This window comes from Helianthus annuus, chromosome 14 (assembly GCF_002127325.2).
Source record: "Helianthus annuus cultivar XRQ/B chromosome 14, HanXRQr2.0-SUNRISE, whole genome shotgun sequence".
Lineage (NCBI taxonomy): Eukaryota > Viridiplantae > Streptophyta > Magnoliopsida > Asterales > Asteraceae > Helianthus > Helianthus annuus.
In genome coordinates this window covers 140,000,126-140,017,392 of record NC_035446.2, presented here as the reverse complement: position 1 = coordinate 140,017,392, position 17,267 = coordinate 140,000,126, and the positions used below count along the sequence as shown (strand labels likewise).

The 17,267-nt window shown below is 38.2% G+C and overlaps 3 protein-coding genes across 9 annotated transcripts; 2 read left to right on the top strand and 1 right to left on the bottom strand.

Moving 5' to 3' along the window:
• Positions 1-535: 535 nt before the first annotated feature.
• On the top strand, positions 536-4,039 carry LOC110903976 (pentatricopeptide repeat-containing protein At5g39980, chloroplastic). 2 transcript variants are annotated; one of them, XM_022149779.2, is made up of 2 exons: positions 536-645; positions 1,818-4,039. In XM_022149779.2, exon 2 carries the CDS (start codon positions 1,862-1,864, stop codon positions 3,887-3,889), a length of 2,028 nt encoding a protein of 675 aa, XP_022005471.1. In that variant the 5' UTR covers positions 536-645; positions 1,818-1,861; the 3' UTR covers positions 3,890-4,039. The 2 variants fall into 2 exon arrangements, with proteins under 2 accessions (XP_022005471.1, XP_022005472.1); XM_022149780.2 differs by lacking the exon at positions 536-645 and adding an exon at positions 685-803.
• A 904-nt stretch (positions 4,040-4,943) lies between these two features.
• LOC110903977 (thioredoxin H2) lies at positions 4,944-6,972 on the bottom strand. The gene is made up of 2 exons (XM_022149781.2): positions 6,558-6,972; positions 4,944-5,283 (listed from the first exon to the last, which is right to left on the bottom strand). The coding sequence occupies exons 1-2, from the start codon at positions 6,828-6,830 to the stop codon at positions 5,134-5,136; spliced, it is 423 nt and encodes a 140-aa protein (XP_022005473.1). The 5' UTR covers positions 6,831-6,972; the 3' UTR covers positions 4,944-5,133.
• A 3,010-nt stretch (positions 6,973-9,982) lies between these two features.
• LOC110903978 (serine/threonine-protein kinase haspin homolog) lies at positions 9,983-17,267 on the top strand. 6 transcript variants are annotated; one of them, XM_035983325.1, is made up of 17 exons: positions 9,984-10,197; positions 10,584-10,635; positions 10,701-10,942; positions 11,016-11,139; positions 11,555-11,641; positions 11,732-11,822; positions 11,896-12,386; positions 12,472-12,595; positions 12,788-12,897; positions 13,482-13,593; positions 13,673-13,765; positions 14,454-14,515; positions 14,599-14,729; positions 14,801-14,871; positions 16,241-16,293; positions 16,821-16,887; positions 16,963-17,267. In XM_035983325.1, the coding sequence occupies exons 3-17, from the start codon at positions 10,927-10,929 to the stop codon at positions 17,086-17,088; spliced, it is 1,758 nt and encodes a 585-aa protein (XP_035839218.1). In that variant the 5' UTR covers positions 9,984-10,197; positions 10,584-10,635; positions 10,701-10,926; the 3' UTR covers positions 17,089-17,267. The 6 variants fall into 6 exon arrangements, with proteins under 6 accessions (XP_035839219.1, XP_022005478.1, XP_035839218.1 ...); XM_022149784.2 differs by having other exon boundaries at positions 10,580-10,635; XM_035983326.1 differs by lacking the exon at positions 16,241-16,293 and having other exon boundaries at positions 9,983-10,197; positions 10,580-10,635.

Sequence of the window (17,267 nt, the reverse complement as noted above, 5' to 3'; positions counted from 1 at the left end):
TTGATATTAACCGAACTCTCGCCACATAGCGCGGGAATCACACTAGTTAGTATTAAAAATTCGATTAACCATTAATTTGGCGATTTATACCGCCCGACTTCAAATAAGTTAGGTTTCAGTGCCTTTTTATGTTTTGCATTTTCTCCCGGGGCAGGCCTACTATGGTTCGTGGGTTGATGGGCGCCCACCTTGAAATCTTTTTAGTGTATCATTTAGACAGAAAACCTGATCACACACCTTAAAAATATGATAAAATCCTTCGATCACATTCCAAGAAAATAAATTCTTGATACATCACTGATTTTCTTGTTTTTTATCAAGTACTTGATTTTAAAAAATTGAAGGCATTCAGACACCTTGATTAAACATTTTCAATGGAAAAATAATCCAAACACTTTTTCCAAAAAGTCCGATACAAAATAAGACAAAAGAAAAAAGTGTCGGCCTCGAAAAAAAAAAGGCTAAACTAAACAGTTTCGAACTCACGTCAACCGTTAAACCTATAGTATACCTAGTTACCGACGTTGCTTTTTAAGCTTAAAATAAGTAAATAGTTTCATATTCGTGACAAACTTCATTCTATCCATCTCCAACCAAATATTTTGTGTTGTAACCACAACCCAACATCTGCTACTCCAATCGCAGGTAACAGTTGTAATTTCTTGATTTTGTTGTGCGAAACGGGTTGGTTCATTTTTATGGGTTGTGCACGTAAGGTGTTCGATGAAAGTCCTGAATGAGAATGGACAAGTTGAAATCATGAAAAAAAGGATTATCTGTGTATGATGTTTTTCATCTTCACGGTTGGTTTTCTTGTGTTTGCTGGGTTGAGCTTAATTCTCGGCTAATTTTGCTTTTTATTCTTAAAAATTGAATCTTGCTCCTGTCGTTTGATGCATTTACATATTTGAGCTGGGGTTGTTTATAGAATTATTATTTGTTTTCTTGCTTTTGGTAACAATTCAGTAATAATAGAAATATTTAATTTTAGTTTCCAATATCTTAACTTGACAGACTTTTAGTACCATTTGATTTTAGTTTCCAATATGATATTACCTGACTGACTTTTAGTACCCAAGACACTTTGCTTACAAATGGATTGATTCGGCTTATGTTTTTTTTTTTTTTTTTTTTTTTTTTTTTTTTTTTTTTTGTAATTCTTAGTATGGGTCAAATAATTTTCTTCATATCTGTAGTAAATGATGGAGAATAACTGTTGAGAGCTAAAATATTTAGGGTCACTTTTTCTGAGAAGCATCGGTTTACAATCTTAATATCAAATGGCTGCTGCAAATAATACTTTTGGCTGGGTAAATTACATATAAAATACCGTACTTTTCCATTTTCACAGATTAATTATTGTACACCGAAAGGACTTGATCTCCATGTATGGGTTAGTAAAGTTTAAGTAGATTGGAAATGATTATGTTTGTACAAATCCATCTAGGGGTGAGCTTGGTGCTGTACTGGTACCGAAAGTGGGCCAGTACGGTACCGGTATTCGAAGGTAAATCAATCCAAAATACCGTACCGAACTAAAAATACCAATCTCGAAAAACGAAAAAGTGGGTATCGAATTGGTACCGAAAATGGCTCAGTACGGTACCAGTTCGGTACCGATACCCGGTACCAAATGCTCATCCCTACCTTTATCATTCAAACTGAGTTCTTTTAACATTATGAGGCACCTTATAATTAAACATGGTCGAGAATAGTGCGTGCATAGGGTTAGATTGTTGTTAAAGTTTTTTATACTAAATAACTGATGATATGATTCATAATCTTATCTTTGATGTTTGGTGCACATTTTGTTGTAGAGTACATAAAGATCTTCCAGATTCAGTCGCATAGACACAGCTACATGGATGCTACTACCCTCACGATGAACATGATTTTCACATCATCTGCCAAGCCAATACCTCACACCACAATCAACTTACACAATTTATCGCAATTGAAGAGTCACCGGAACACACTCCGACACCGTTCAATTGTTATCGTAATTTCTAACTCCTCAACAAAAGATGTATGGCGGAAGACACCAAACTCAACAACTCAAACGAAGTCGTCGTTTCATCAACCCTATCGCCGAAAGCCCGAGGTGGGTGGTTACTTAGACCACAGCGTCGATATGGACGAACTCGTGGCAAATATTAATGAAACAACCGATGAACACCAACTGTTTGCTGTAATGTCTCCTTACAAAAGTCGACAACTTTCCGTACGATTTATGGTAACCGTTCTTTCCCGTGAAACTGATTGGCAAAGATCACTCGCATTGCTTGATTGGATGAACGAACACGCGTTATACACCCCTTCTGTGTATGCGTACAACGTGGTTTTGCGTAATGTGCTTAGAGCAAAGCAGTGGGAGATTGCATACGGACTGTTCGACGAAATGCGTCAAAGAGGTCTTTCACCTGATAGGTATACGTATTCGACTTTAATCACTCAGTTTGGGAAAGAGGGTCGGTTTGATGACGCATTATCTTGGCTTCAGAAGATGGAACAAGATCACGTGTCTGGTGATCTTGTGTTGTATAGTAATTTGATTGAGTTATCGCGTAAGTTATGCGATTATTCCAAGGCTATATCGATATTCTCTCGGTTGAAGCAGTCAGGCATTTCTCCTGACCTTGTTGCTTACAATTCCATGATTAACGTTTTCGGAAAAGCTAAGTTGTTTCGTGAAGCCCGATTGCTGCTTCAAGAAATGAGATCAGTTGGAGTTAGCCCCGATACGGTTAGCTATTCTACCCTGTTAAGCATGTATGCTGAAAATCAAAAATATCTTGAAGCTTTATCAGTGTTCTCCGAGATGAAAGAAGTCAACTGTTCCCCGGACCTTACAACTTGCAACATCATGATAGATGTATACGGGCAACTTGATATGGCGAAAGAAGCCGACCGTTTGTTTTGGAGCATGAGAAAGATGGGAATCGAACCCAATGTGGTCAGTTATAATACGCTCTTGAGAGTCTATGGTGAAGCCGAGCTTTTCGGTGAGGCTATACATTTGTTTAGATTAATGCAACGAAAAGATATCAACCAAAACGTTGTCACTTACAACACTATGATCAAGATTTACGGTAAAACTCTCGAGCATGAGAAAGCTAACAATCTTATTCAAGAAATGCAGAATAGAGGGATAGAACCGAACGGCATAACATACTCCACTATAATATCCATTTGGGATAAAAGTGGGAAATTGGACCGAGCCGCAACACTGTTTCAGAAGTTAAGAAGCTCGGGTGTTGAGATTGATCAGGTTCTGTATCAAACCATGATTGTGGCTTATGAACGAGCCGGTCTAATTGGGCATGCAAAAAGATTACTACATGAACTTAAAACCCCGGATAACATTCCACGAGCAACAGCAATTACGATTCTTGCTGCAGCTGGTCGTGTAGAAGAGGCCACATGGGTTTTTCGTCAGGCGTATAATAGCGGAGAAATTAAGGATATATCGGTATATGCGTGTATGGTTGATCTTTTTTCAAGAAACCGAAAGCACTCTAGTGTTATTGAGGTGTTTGATAAGATGAGAAAAGCAGGGTACTTTCCTGATTCTAATGTGATTGCTCTTGTTTTGAATGCGTACGGGAAGTTGCGGGAATTTGACAAGGCTAATGATGTGTATATCGAGATGCAGGATGAAGGGTGTGTTTTCCCTGATGAAGTTCATTTTCAGATGTTAAGTCTTTACGGTGCAAAAAGGGATTTTAAGATGGTGGAATCGCTGTTTGAGAGATTAGACGTTGATCCCAACATTAATAAGAAGGAACTGCATCTTGTTGTTGCTAGCATTTATGAAAGGGCGAATAGATTAAATGATGCGTCTCGAATCGTCGATAGAATGAAACATATGGGACTTATGAAATGGGCGTGAACTGTGTTGTTCAACTTAACCAAGGTGCCAAATATGAAAATATGCTGGTCAAGTACTTTTATTAGATTATGTAAATTATGATTTGAATCGTCAAGTGTTGTTAAAGCTGCCACTTTCAACCCGTTATGCAATACAGCAACAAGTTCTTTCGACCCGTTATGCAATACGGCAACATGCTCTATGGAACCCGTTATGACAACCAAATTGACCGTTTTTAAAGTTGCCACTTTCAACCCATACCTAAGTTTGGAAAAAAAAATCGTTATGACCCAAATCCATCCTGACCCGTCGGCTGTCACCTACCCGGACATTTTGCCAGGTATACTTTAAATGGCTGAAAAAGTCTCCCTCTTGCTCGTGCTTATAACTTACATCCACCAAATGGAGTCTCTGAACCATTTGGTTGTAGATTTTGGACTCCCTGTTAACAGAACCTGTATGTTTTCTTAATTTGACCTCACCCTTTTAAACAAGTTTACATTGCCTAAAGAAAAAGTCCTCTAGCTCTAATTTTATGTTTTTTTTTCTTTTTCCTAATAACTCCACAAAATGCATCCTAAAGCCCATCCCAAGTTCAGTTAGTCATATATACAGTAGGGATGAGCATAGTATCTGTTCAGTACCGAAAATTCCAAAAGTGGGTACCGGTACTGTACCAGATCGGTACCGAAAATGTCAAAAGTCGGTACCGAAAACGTACCCGGTTCGCTAAATTCGGTACCGGTAACCGTTTGCTCATCCCTACAGTATAGAAGCATAGATTTCTTTTTGAGTTATTAAAATTCTAACATTTTGTTGATGCACACAATCATACAAGTCTGTAGTGTTTGCTATGCTCACAAACAAGCCTATAAGACAAGAAAATCATGAAAATAATCAATTTATTGGGTGCATTATACACATATATAGCCAAGTCAGAAACAAGCCACCCATTTTGTATCTACTTTTCATCGTGTATCCGAATTTTTCCCATAGCAATGTATTATCATTTGCATATTAGAATGAAAACATTTAGATTTAGCATAGTAAACATAGACACACGAGCGAGAATAGATACACAATCAAAGATCTGCGCGACAACATGAATCATATCAAGTAATTAACTAGTATCAGTAAAAATACATAAACCAACACCATAAATATTTAAGCAGTTCATACAGAAGACCACTTTATTTGACACAATTCAGATTTCACTTGCCCAAATAAGTTTCAAGTTTTCTCAACACAATCAAACACTTGATAGATTAAGCAGCAAACTTAGGAGTTGCCCTGTGCTTAAGGATCTTCTTCTCCAGTTCATCCTTCTTAGCACCAATAACCCTTTCCACCTCTTTCCCTTGTTTCAGCAACACAAGTGTAGGCATTGCCTGCACCCCAAACTGCTGCGCAACATCCTGCAATCATCCATTTATCTTAAATTCTTAAATCATTAAAACTCAACAACCTTTCTGATTCCAACAAGATTGTTACAAACTGAAACTATCGCAAAATATGAGTCTTGTCTCACATCAATTGTTTGGGCAACAAATGTGGAGTTTATAGACCAAATGGGCTCCTCACCCACCATACTAGTCTTTTGGGATGAGTTCTCCTGATAAGGCTGTAACTAGGGGTGCAAGCGAGTACAACTACTCACGAGCTACTCGAGCTCGGCTAGAAAAAGATGTTTGAAATGAGCCAAGCGCCCGAGCCTAAACCAAGCTTAAGCCAGCTTGCGAGCCTAAACGAGCCCACTGTTTATATAATTTTTAAACAATATATTAAATATATATTTAAATAATAATTATTAAATTTATAAAATTATGAAAAAAAAACCCCGCTTGCGGTATGCTCATATAATATATATATATATGTGTGTGGGTGCTCGGGGGCAAAAGTGGAAGTGCTCTAATTTTAACGTTATTTTACTAATTTCGTGCAAATAACGTTAAAAAAGGGGATGGTTAATCATGCATCATGTGCTGGCGTTGATAGCCGAAAGACAAGGGGTACATGCACTAATTGGCGTTTGTCTCAATTGTTGAGCGTTATGTGCCTTATGTCCAAGGCTTGATGCAAAACTACTATCGAGCGGGGTCTCACTATAAGCACCCTCTCTATTCCTACGGGGTAGAGGTAAGGTTGTCTACATCTTACCCTCGTGAGACCCTACCTTAGCTTTGCTATTGGTGGGATATACCGAGTATGATGATGATGATGATGATAAAATTATGATAAACATAGCTAAATTACATATAAAAAATAATTATAATTAAGTAAAAATACCCAAACTACAATAAAAGCTTCCATTGTCTAGAAACAAAGCTTGAGTTTGAGGTTCCATAAGTTAAACGAGCTAGAGCCTAGTTGAGCTTGGGCTCAACTTGGCCTGTTTGCACCCTAGCTGTAACAAAGATCACTGATGGAAGCTCCAATTTCGAAGACACGGAATTGGAATTGAAGCAAAATTGGTTAAAATTTAGATACAATCAACCTCAAATTCCAGTCCCATAAGTCCAATTTAATACGAAATCAAAATCAAATTAGGGTTTTTTTTTCTTTGTGAAACTGATAGGCCTAATCCTAATCCCTAAATTTAACACTAGTTGATTACAATAACATGGTGAATTGAACAATGAATTCACAAAAAAACAGTCCTACCAGATGACAAATAATAAAAGAAATATACCTGTAATTCATCAACATCGATCTTGATGAAGTCGATTTCTGGATATTTAGAAGAGAGGGAGCGTATAAAGGGCTCTAGCATCTTGCAAGGTCCACACCATGAGGCTGAGAAATCAACCACCATGAGTTTAGGGGACTGTTTGGACTCATTGTAATGGAGTTGCCAGCGGTTAGAAGAATGAAATTCGATGACTCGTGATTCGCCCGATGATGCATCGCCGTCGTTGGGAGTTTGTTCAGATTCTCCCCAAAACGATGATAACACCGATCCCATATCTGCACACAACAACAACGGTATCTGGAGAGAAAGGTATGCGGACGGTTTTATGTGAGCTTTGATTTTGATGTTGTATAATGTACGCTACAGATCAGGTTGAGTTGCATATATATATATAGTCCCTTTGACTTACTTTTTTGACATGTTTTATTCCTTGTGGGAAACGTATACATAGGGAATACCGGAAAGGGAGAAAAGTAACTCCAAAGTCCACCGTTAGTTAAGAACCCGCACTACCTTTTTTTTCTTTTCATATCTTATGTGTGTTTGTTGGTTTGGTTCATTTACAAGTTACAATAAGAATATGGGGGTATGGGTCAATGATCTTTAGATTAAGTGGTGGAGGGTTTGCATTTCTTTTGAGAGATGCAAGTTTGACTCTCACTTGGTGCAGAGCAAGGCCGGCCCTGGGGGTGGGCGGGGAGGACCACCGGTCAGGGCCCGATATTTTGAGGGACACGTTTTTTATGGAAAAAATTCGATATGTATATGTAAAATATTTTTTTAATAGGGTACACTCGTATAAACACCAACATAGGCCCCTTACAAAACTATTCATATGGTTTAGATTAGTTATTAACCCCTTTGACATTAGGTTTAGACCTTTAGTGAGCCCAATACCCAGTTTCGTTAAGGCCTAAGGGCACATTTTTTCGAGCTCGAACAGGGTACACGAATTCTCAAGGCCGGCCCTGGTGCAGAGTGAGGCATTGGTGGGCAATGATAGGAGACCCAGGGAAACCTGGGTTGGATCCTTGAGCCAAACGGGTTTTACCGGTAATTTCACCGTCGTGCCTACGGGCGGGTGGGTTACCGGGTTTTCCCCGGAATCGGTGGTGGACTCGGGTTACTCTCGGAGTACTCCGTTTGTCCAGTGGGTACCCCGAGAGTACTCGGGATTGAGTTTGTTGGCCGTTCAAAAAAAAATATGGGGTATGGGCCGGGGGTTGGGGCGTAGGTTGGGTACAAACGCCTAAGTCATCACCCCGGGTGGGATTGAGTTTTGGCGTGGCCCCTTGGGCGGAGGTTTCAGCCCGGGCGTTGGGCATGCCTAGCGGTCCTCCGTGACCGGCTCTTATTGGCTGGTTGGCTAGGTCATAGCGGCTATGTTTAAAATTTAAAATATAACTGTTTGGCCAAGCTAAATGGTTCACCCAAGTCGCTATAAAACCCCCAACCCCATCGCCTGTCCACATCGCTACCCCAACCCAAGTCACTCCACCTACCCGAACCCGCTACCCACACACACTTGATCGATGGCCTCTTGGACGCACGAGGAAGAGCTAGCACTTGTCACGAGCGTAGTGGACGCGATGAAGGGCCGCCAACCCGGTGAGACCCGTTACTGGCCGGAAGCTTTCACTAGCTACCGGCACAACGTGGGGAACGACCGACACAATTTAAACGCGTGCCAACACAAATGGCCCGAGCTACGACCGAAACTCGATCGTTTTAAAGCCTACTACGAGTCTACGACAACGTCCCAGGCGGTGATATAAGTCACGAAGACCGGGTGGCGGTGGCCAACATCGAGTTCCGGAGCAAGGAGCGGAAGTCGTTTGACAAGCTCGCCCTTTTCGAAATCTACCTAACGCTTTAGGCTTTTTTTATTTTTTTTATTTTGTAATCCTTTTTTTGTAGAATTTTATAATTTTTGGGAACTTTTGATAATAATTTTAGGCTTTTTTATTTAATTTTAAGTGTATTTTTTAATTTTAGGCTTTTTTTTTAATTTTAACAAAATTGGCCAACCCACACGGGCTAGCCACGCCACGCCCCGCCATGCCGACCCAACACGTCACTCACCAGCGGGGGGCTCGAAGTCCACGTGTCAACCCATGCCTCAAACCCCCGCCCCACCATACCCCACGGTCTAATTTAGGGGCTCTTCATGAGCCGAGTCGACCTAGGGTAAGCTCCGGCTCGGCTCAGTTATAAGCCAAGCTTCCTTGGTTCGATTCAGATTTGAAACCGAGCTGAAGATATAAGCTTGAGCTCGGCTTGGTTTTAAACCGAGTTGGATCGGCTCGATTTGATTTACAAAAAAATAATACATAGATCTCAAAATTTGATAGTCTAAAATACTATACAATAGATCCAAAATAAGTTAACTTAATACATTAAAAGCCAAAATCAAATTCAACAAAACAAAATAAGTTTTAAATTAAGGAAATACCATATTAGTTCATTGTAATGGTCCTTCAAACATGCTACAGATATCAAATTGCACTCCTGAATACATGTAAATAATAAGTTTTTGTAATATATTATAATGTATATAAAAATCAAATAATTTATAAGTAAAATAATCCCGGCTAAGCCGAGCTAAACTAAGCCAAGTAAAATAATCTGAGTAAATATTATACCAAGCGAGCCCAACTGAGTCAATTTGGATCGTTACAAGCCGAGCCGAGCTAGGCTCACTTTCTAACCGAGTCGAGCCGACTTGGACCAGTTTAAAGCCGAGCCATATCAAACGAGCTTTTTCTGAGTTAGATTCGAGCGAACTCTGAGCCACAATCTTTTTGAAAAGCTCTACCCTAATTAAAAGAATTAAATTTTGAAACGTTAATAGCAAGAGCATCACAAAACCTGGTATTTAAACCAAACCTTACGGCCAAGAAGTGCACTTTACTCATATACTTAAAGAGTTAAATGCCATTTTAGTCCTTATGGTGGTCATTTTTCCGTTTAATTCAAAGGTTTCATGTTTTGCCTGTGAGTCCAAAAATATTTTACCGTTGCCATTTTAGTCTAATGGGTTAACTTCATCTATTTTTTCTGTTAATTAGAAGGGCAATTCGATCATTTTATATGACTGAATTGCCATTTTAGTTAATAGAATTACATATAAAATGACTGAATTGCCTTTCTCATTATCATAAAAGATAGATAAAGCTAACTCAGTTGACTACAATGATAACGGTGAAACCTTTTTAGACCATATAGACGAAAAATAAACCTTCGAATTAAACTAATAAAATGACTCAAACCCATATGAACACATTAAGGGGGCGTTTGTTTTTTATAAAAAGCTCTTCCTGAGCTCTTATGTCTGCCCCACGCAGACCAAGGGCAGATGTTTAAGTCAGCAGATTGTTTGTTTTTTCGAAGTGAAATCATTAAAAAATGTCTGCCCCACATCTTCTTGGTGCAGACATGAAACACCCTCTTCTTACCTCTTCTAAACTCAAAACCCACAACACCTCTCAAAAACAAACCTAGAATTCTCCTGTTACACCAGCCGACACCCACCCTCTCCCCTTCTCCGGCGTTGACGTCTTCTCCGGCCACCCCTCGACTGCTCCGCCGTCCAGCCGCATCCTCCTTCCTCAGCCGCATCCTCCATCGACAAATACCACAGGTCAGTTTTTTTTTTTTTTTTTTTTTTTCAGATTATAAGTTTTTTTAATTTTTTTTCAAATGAAGAAATGGGAAATTGTTATGGTGTTGAGAGTGATGCAGACTGCAGTGAGTAATATCGAAGTAATCACGATTTGCAGATTCTTCAATTTTGATGCCTACGAACAGTTGGTTTTTTGGATCTTAGTGGTCATGTTTTGAAGATATCTCCTTTTCTAGAGTATTTGTAGATTCTAGTCACATAGTTTGAATTTTTTTTTATATTGACTGTCGATTAAAACCTAGGCTTAAATCTATGTATGAATTGAATTTTTTTTTTTTTTGTCATCAATTAAATTGATGTTTCTCATTTTTGATTTGGGTTGTGGCCGAATTTGTTAAAGAAAGGGGTTTGGGAGGAGAGTAGGGGAAAAAAGGTTTGCAGATGTAGGGTAAAGAGGTGAGATAATCAAACACTCTTTTTCTTACACTCCGCAGACATTTAATCCACCTCTTCTCGTGCAGACGTGGTCCGCAGACTGCAGACCTTTTGCATCTGAAAAAACAAACACCACCTAACTCTTTATTTAAGTTTTGTGGTTGCACGGTGGTTCGTTCATCTGGGAACATTAGTTAGAAAGCGATTCAGTTCCCGCCCATCCTCCACAATTCAAACTAGATCTTCAAATAACTTTTTCTTCTTAAACGCTCGGCCTTCAATCCATCAATCAAGTTCAGGCTCCGATTAAGCATGAGTTCCCGTGCAGGTATCTATCATAAACCCTAATTTGTTGATTTCACTCTCTTTTTAGTTTTTACTCATCCAACCTTGTCATCCAGGAGATAAGGCTGATGATCTCTGGTCCCAAATTATAGCAACTGAATCGGATGAACAACAACAACAGCAGCAAACCGCCATTGTTTACAGACGCCAAACCCCCCAAAATGAAACCCTACCAACCACGTGAGTTTATATTAAAAAAAGTAAACATTTTTTTCTGACCCCTTGTTCACGGTCCGGTTCTAAACCTTGAAACCTTCTAAACCGGTCGGTTTCAAAAATTATAGACCATAGTGAACGGTTTGATTTGCGGTTTATACTTAAAACTAACTGTATAAAACCTGACCGAAGCTTAAAGTTTAACTATATTTTTTTAAAATATTTTGTGTTACATATTTTTAACTCTTTATAGTTTATACCATATTTAATAAAAAATATAACTAAGCCTAAAATTGAAATGCAAATGCATCCTAGAGTCCAAGTCCCTTCAAATGCAAATGTGTTACTAACGGTCAGGTTCACGGTTTGAAATAAAAACCGTTAAAACCGGACCGTGAACATCCCTACGCTTACCATTGAATGAATATTTGGGTTGCAGGAAGCGTGCGAGTTCTATTCGGAAGAATAATCGGGTGAGTTTGGCTCCAGGGAAGAGGATCAGCTGGAACCGTTCCCTCTTCACCAGGTATTTTTTTTATTCTAACTTAATATATTTCTAGTTTCCACAACCGGGTGAGTTAGTGTTATGCTTATACATTTAATTTTCAAAATCCAGAGGGAGGACAAGTATTGCTGTTGCTGTGTATGATAACTATGGACCAGGAAAGGAGAAGCCAACAAGAAAAGATAGACCTCCCCGTGCTAGAGTATGATTCCTCATGTACAGGTTGTACCTATTCAGTTTTTGTTTCTTTGTAATTAATGTGCCATATGTTCTAGGCAAAAGGCGTAGGCGTACCCCCTCAAAACTATGAAAAGGAGCGTGCATACTTTCAGGAGGTGGATGCATTTGAATTGCTAGAGGAAAGCCCATCTCCTCAAAACAAAACCTGGGTTATGGGCACCAAACAATGCGTTCTTCCATCACATATTTCAACAGTGTTGAACAAGTGGTTGCAAAACCGCAGCCGTGGTCCCTCTGCCTCACTTTCGAAGATCTTAGAAACTCCACAGCTATCTAGGGATTCTGTTGGTGTTTTGGATTTCTCTAGTCAAAACAAATGTAGTTCAAGTCTCATTGGTTCCAGTTCCGCAAACAGAATTGAAGAAATAGAAACAACAGCTGAAGATTTAGGTTTTGCAATTCGTAATCTCTCTTTATCATCACAAGACTCTGGCTTGGATGAACGATGGGATCCGTTATTGGACCTATTAAAAGTTTGTGGGCAGTCTTCTCCATCAGCATTTTCAGATGTGCTATCTCAGTATTGGTTGGTTACTCATTTAAAATGTTTATTGGCAGAATTAGCACTTGATGAAATGAACATTTAACACATGGATCTCTTGTGAATACAGTGACCTCCAAAGTATAGCCAAGGTAGGTGAAGGTACATATGGGGAAGTTTTTATTGCTGGTGGCACTGTCTGCAAAGTTGTTCCTTTTGATGGAGACTCGTTAGTGAATGGAGAAGTGCAAAAGGTACTTCATGTTGAATCTATTAGCCTTGCATTGTTTGGTTATTTAATTTTAAACATATTGGTTATGGATTATTATAGTTATCTTTCTAAATTCAACGAAACCATGTACTTCAATGAGAATATAAGTGTTGATTTTTTATTTTTGATGGTGGCATCTGTTAGACTTTAACCTTGTATTCTTGTTGTGCTATAGAAAGCTGAAGAATTACTTGAGGAAGTTATGCTTTCCCTAACCCTCAATGACTTAAGGGGAAATGATACTCATATTCATAATGTTTGTCCTACATTCATACAGACGTTAAGGTAATTCTTCTTTTACATGCACACGCACACACACATGCTGGGGCTACTAGAAAAAAACTATGTGGCCATTGATTTGTAGTTGTAGATGTTGAGTTTTGTAGTTTGAAATAGTTTATAACTTTATAATACCAATAGAATCGTATATACTGAGTTTAAATAAATCAGATTTGCCTTAAACTGAGTTTCAAAATATGTTTTTTTGTTGTTATTGGAGTTTACCTGTATATTTATTTTAGTTTTGAATTTTAAATTCGTATGACCAAACAGGTAATCGTCATTTTGTAACGTGTAGTTTCATATCATGTCCATTTGTTAAGGATGATCGTTAATGATTTTAGTTGTGTGTAGGTATTAATTTTTTTCAAGAAAATAGTTTTGAAAATAGCTCATAGGTTAATGGGAAGATTGGATCTTTTAATTTTTGTTTGTAAATTCTTTAGTCAGCAACAACTTTTTGTAGTGTTTGTTTGTTTGACTGGCTTGGTACCTTATATGATCCAGCTTATGTGAACTATGGATTTGCAATGATTATGGTCTACATTCATGACTGATGATTGCTCGCATTTGATTTCTTATTTATGCAGTTTAAGGGTATGTGATGGTGTTTATGATGATGCGATGATTAGAGCGTGGGAAGAATGGGACAAAAAGCATTTTTCAGAGAATGATCATCCTACGGAGTTTGCTGAGAAACAGGTTTCAGATAATTATGATGAGGCTTCATTTACTTTTTTTTGGGAAAAAGTTCTAACAACTGTATTCATTTTTACCTCAGCGTTTTGTTGTGTTTGTTCAAGAACACGGAGGGCAGGATCTGGAGAGTTTTGTGCTACTGAACTTTAATGAAGCACGCAGTTTGCTAGTTCAAGTATGTTCTTTCATGGTGACTCTAAACTATGAATGAGTTGACCTGGGTTATGTTTTATCTCTTATGGGTCAAATCCGCTAAAACGAGTTAGTTGAAAGCTTGGTTTAAAAAAGCGTGCCTTAAGTGCAAAGAGTTGCGCCTTGTGTGACATAAGGTGAGCTCTGTACAAAAAGCGCGCTTTTTTGGAAAAAAAAATCCCACATTCCTACCGAGGCGCGCACTTCTTGTACAGAAGGTGTTTTTGTGCTTTAAACTTTTATACATGTAGCTAAAATGGTTGTGCTTTTAAGTGACTTATACATTAAATCATATTTAAACCTTGTTTATAACTATATTTTGGGTAAGGGATGCTAAAAACTAATAGGATATATATAAAAAAATATATAAGCACTTTGCACCTCGCGTACGAAAAGCCTTTCCCTTTTGCGCTTGGAATTTAGACCTTGTCGCATTTGTGCGCTTCACGCTTTTTTAAACCAAGGTTGAAAGTCACTTAAACTTTATTTTAGTTGCATGATGCATTATATATTATTACATTATTACATATATAAGGATTGGACAAAAAGTGTTTCAGGTCAATGCGTACCAAAAAGTAGCTATTAGTTTTGAATTACTATCCAACCCGCCTGTTTTAGGAAAATGCAGTGACGCTAGTCTTGTTCTAACGACTACTTAAACATGTATTCAGATTACCGGGGCTTTGGCGGTGGCAGAAGCTGCTTTTGAGTTTGAACACAGAGATTTGCACTGGTTTAGTAACTAATCCTCATTATCTGTTTTTAGTAATACTTTTATCATGGGTGGTTGTCTATTGAATTTTTGTCGCCATATAGGGGCAATATCTTGTTGAGTCGAAAAGGTTCTGAAACATTGGACTTCATTCTTGACGGGAAAAAAATGCATGTCAAGACATACGGATTAGCGGCATCGATAATTGATTTTACACTCTCCAGAATCAATACAGGTACTCTTGTTTCTGTTGTACAACTATAATCCAAGTCACGTGCTTATTATCATATGGTGGCAATGTGGCAGGCGAAAGTATTCTTTTTTTGGATCTATCCTTGGATCCAGCACTCTTTGAAGGCCCGAAAGGAGATATACAGGTAGCTCATAGCTGCAATCAGAAGATACCAATTTAATTCTAAAGTTTCTACTTTTAATGTTAAAATGCATGGATAGTCCCTGTGGTTTGGTCAAATTTCACCTTTAGTCCCCACATTTTCAAAATTACATGTATGCTCCCTGTGGTTTGCTCATTGGTTACTCCAATAGTCCCTGAAGGAGATGGACGTTAGTTTTCTCAGTTAAGTAATTGTGAAATGACAAAACTACCCTTTTAATTAAAAAAATATATTAAACAACAAAAGAACTCACACAAACTCACCAACCTCTCCCTCTCTCCTCCACCCCACTAGCACAAGTGCACCACTACCACTTATGCTCACCTCCCATCCACGCCACCATTTCCAAATGTCTGATTCGTAATTAATTCACAAACTTTGTTCACATCTTCCTGAAAGAGACCCTAATTTGTCCTTGTTTACCATCCACCATTAAATATAAATTTTACTTTATAAGATTAACACAAAATAATGTTGGAAAAGGAAACTTCAGATTCGGTGATGAAGATTATGAAGGAGTGACCAAACAGAGTCATCCGCAATAAAACATAATAATACAATTACGATCCAAAACCTGAATAATCATCAAAAGTAAACAATCAATTAACACGATAATCGATTAAACGTTCAATATCAAACAATCAATCAACATCTTCATCTGCTAGGGTTTCAAATTCAAATTTCTCGATTAAAACCTAAACAAATCGATAAAGTTCACTTACATTAGAAAAACTACAAGCACATACATCCTTAAACGAAAGTGCCAACTGATAACCTATCAAGTGGAGCAAACGGATCTTCTTCTGGTTCCGCGATATTCCTCTGGCGACCCGTACTCGCCGGAAAAACATAAAGATGACTGACCAAATCGCCGTACTGGAGGCCGTTTTGAAGCACCCACACCATGGCGCTTCGTGTGACCTCAATGTCTTCTACAGCTACTACTAGGTTTCAGGTTTTCTGATGGTTCCATTTACGTTGGGGAATTAGTTGCAGAAATGGTGGTTCTCAGATCCATGGAGTGGAAGAGATGGAGAGGGTGGAGTGGATGGGAGGTGGGCAGAAGTGGCGATGGTGCTTGGGGGAGGAGAAGAGGGAGAGGGTGGGTGGGGGTGAGGTCTTTTATTGTTAAATTAAATACATTGATAATGGTGAGGGTAATTTTGTCATTTCACAATTACTTAACTGAGAAAACTAACGTTCATCTCCTTCAGGGACTATCCCAGTAACAAATGAGCAAACCACAGGGAGCATACATGTAATTTTAAAAATGTGGGGACTAAAGGTGAAATTTGACCAAACCACAGGGACTATCCGTGCATTTTACTCTTTTAATTAATATTTTGTGCAGTCAGAAACGTATCGGAAAATGAAACAAGTTACAGAAGATTGCTGGGAGGGAAGGTATACTAACCAGGAATTTACTAATTCTGTATAACTACGATGATTATTAACTCTATAATTCGACCATTTTTTTGTCCAAAATATAGACTTGAGTAAATTTCTGTTTTCGTCCTTGAGGTTTGTCAATTTTAACTAGTTTAGTCCAAAAATCTAATTTATAACAAATCCAGCCCTGAAGTTTCCATTTCTTAATGCTTTTCATCCTTAAGGGTGCTTTTTCATTTAATTCTTAGGGATGCAAAGCGTTAAGAAATGCAAACCTTAGGGATGAAAAGCGTTAAAAATGCAAACCTTAGGGATGGTTTTGTTATAAATTAGATTTTTGGACTAAACTAGTTAAAATGGACAAAACTCAGGGATGAAAACTGAAATTTACTCTATAGACTTTTTATAAATAGTAAGCGTGTAAAAGTGTGTTTATAAACTTTGGATGCTCAACCTGTTTGACCAGTCAGCACATTTATAAATAATGAGTTGAAACTCGAAAGTGCTATAACAAACAACTGCTTCTGGTTGATGATACACAGTTTTCCGAAGACGAATGTGCTGTGGCTGCAGTACCTGGTGGACATTTTGTTGCAGAAGAAAGATTATGTAAGTCCTTATGATTTGGTGTGAATAATTTAATATTTCAGGGCTGCTGTAATATGATATTGTTAACTTTGGTAGGATCGAACATCTAGAGACGAGAGGGAGTTACGTTCATTCAAAAAGCGTTTAAATGGGTACAAGTCTGCAAAAGAATCCGTGGTTGATTCCTTTTTCAGTGATCTAATTGTTGTTAGTGATGCATAGATTATGTAAGGTTCAAGTCACTTTTAGCTTTGAAAAGAATGTCAAGAAAATAGATTATGTAAGGTTCAAGTCACTTTTGGCTTTGAAAAGAATGTCAAGAAAGTAGAGAGTAATTTGGAATGGATGATGTGTATGCATTTGTATATCCACATATTGCTGACTTTCTTTAAGGTTGTTAA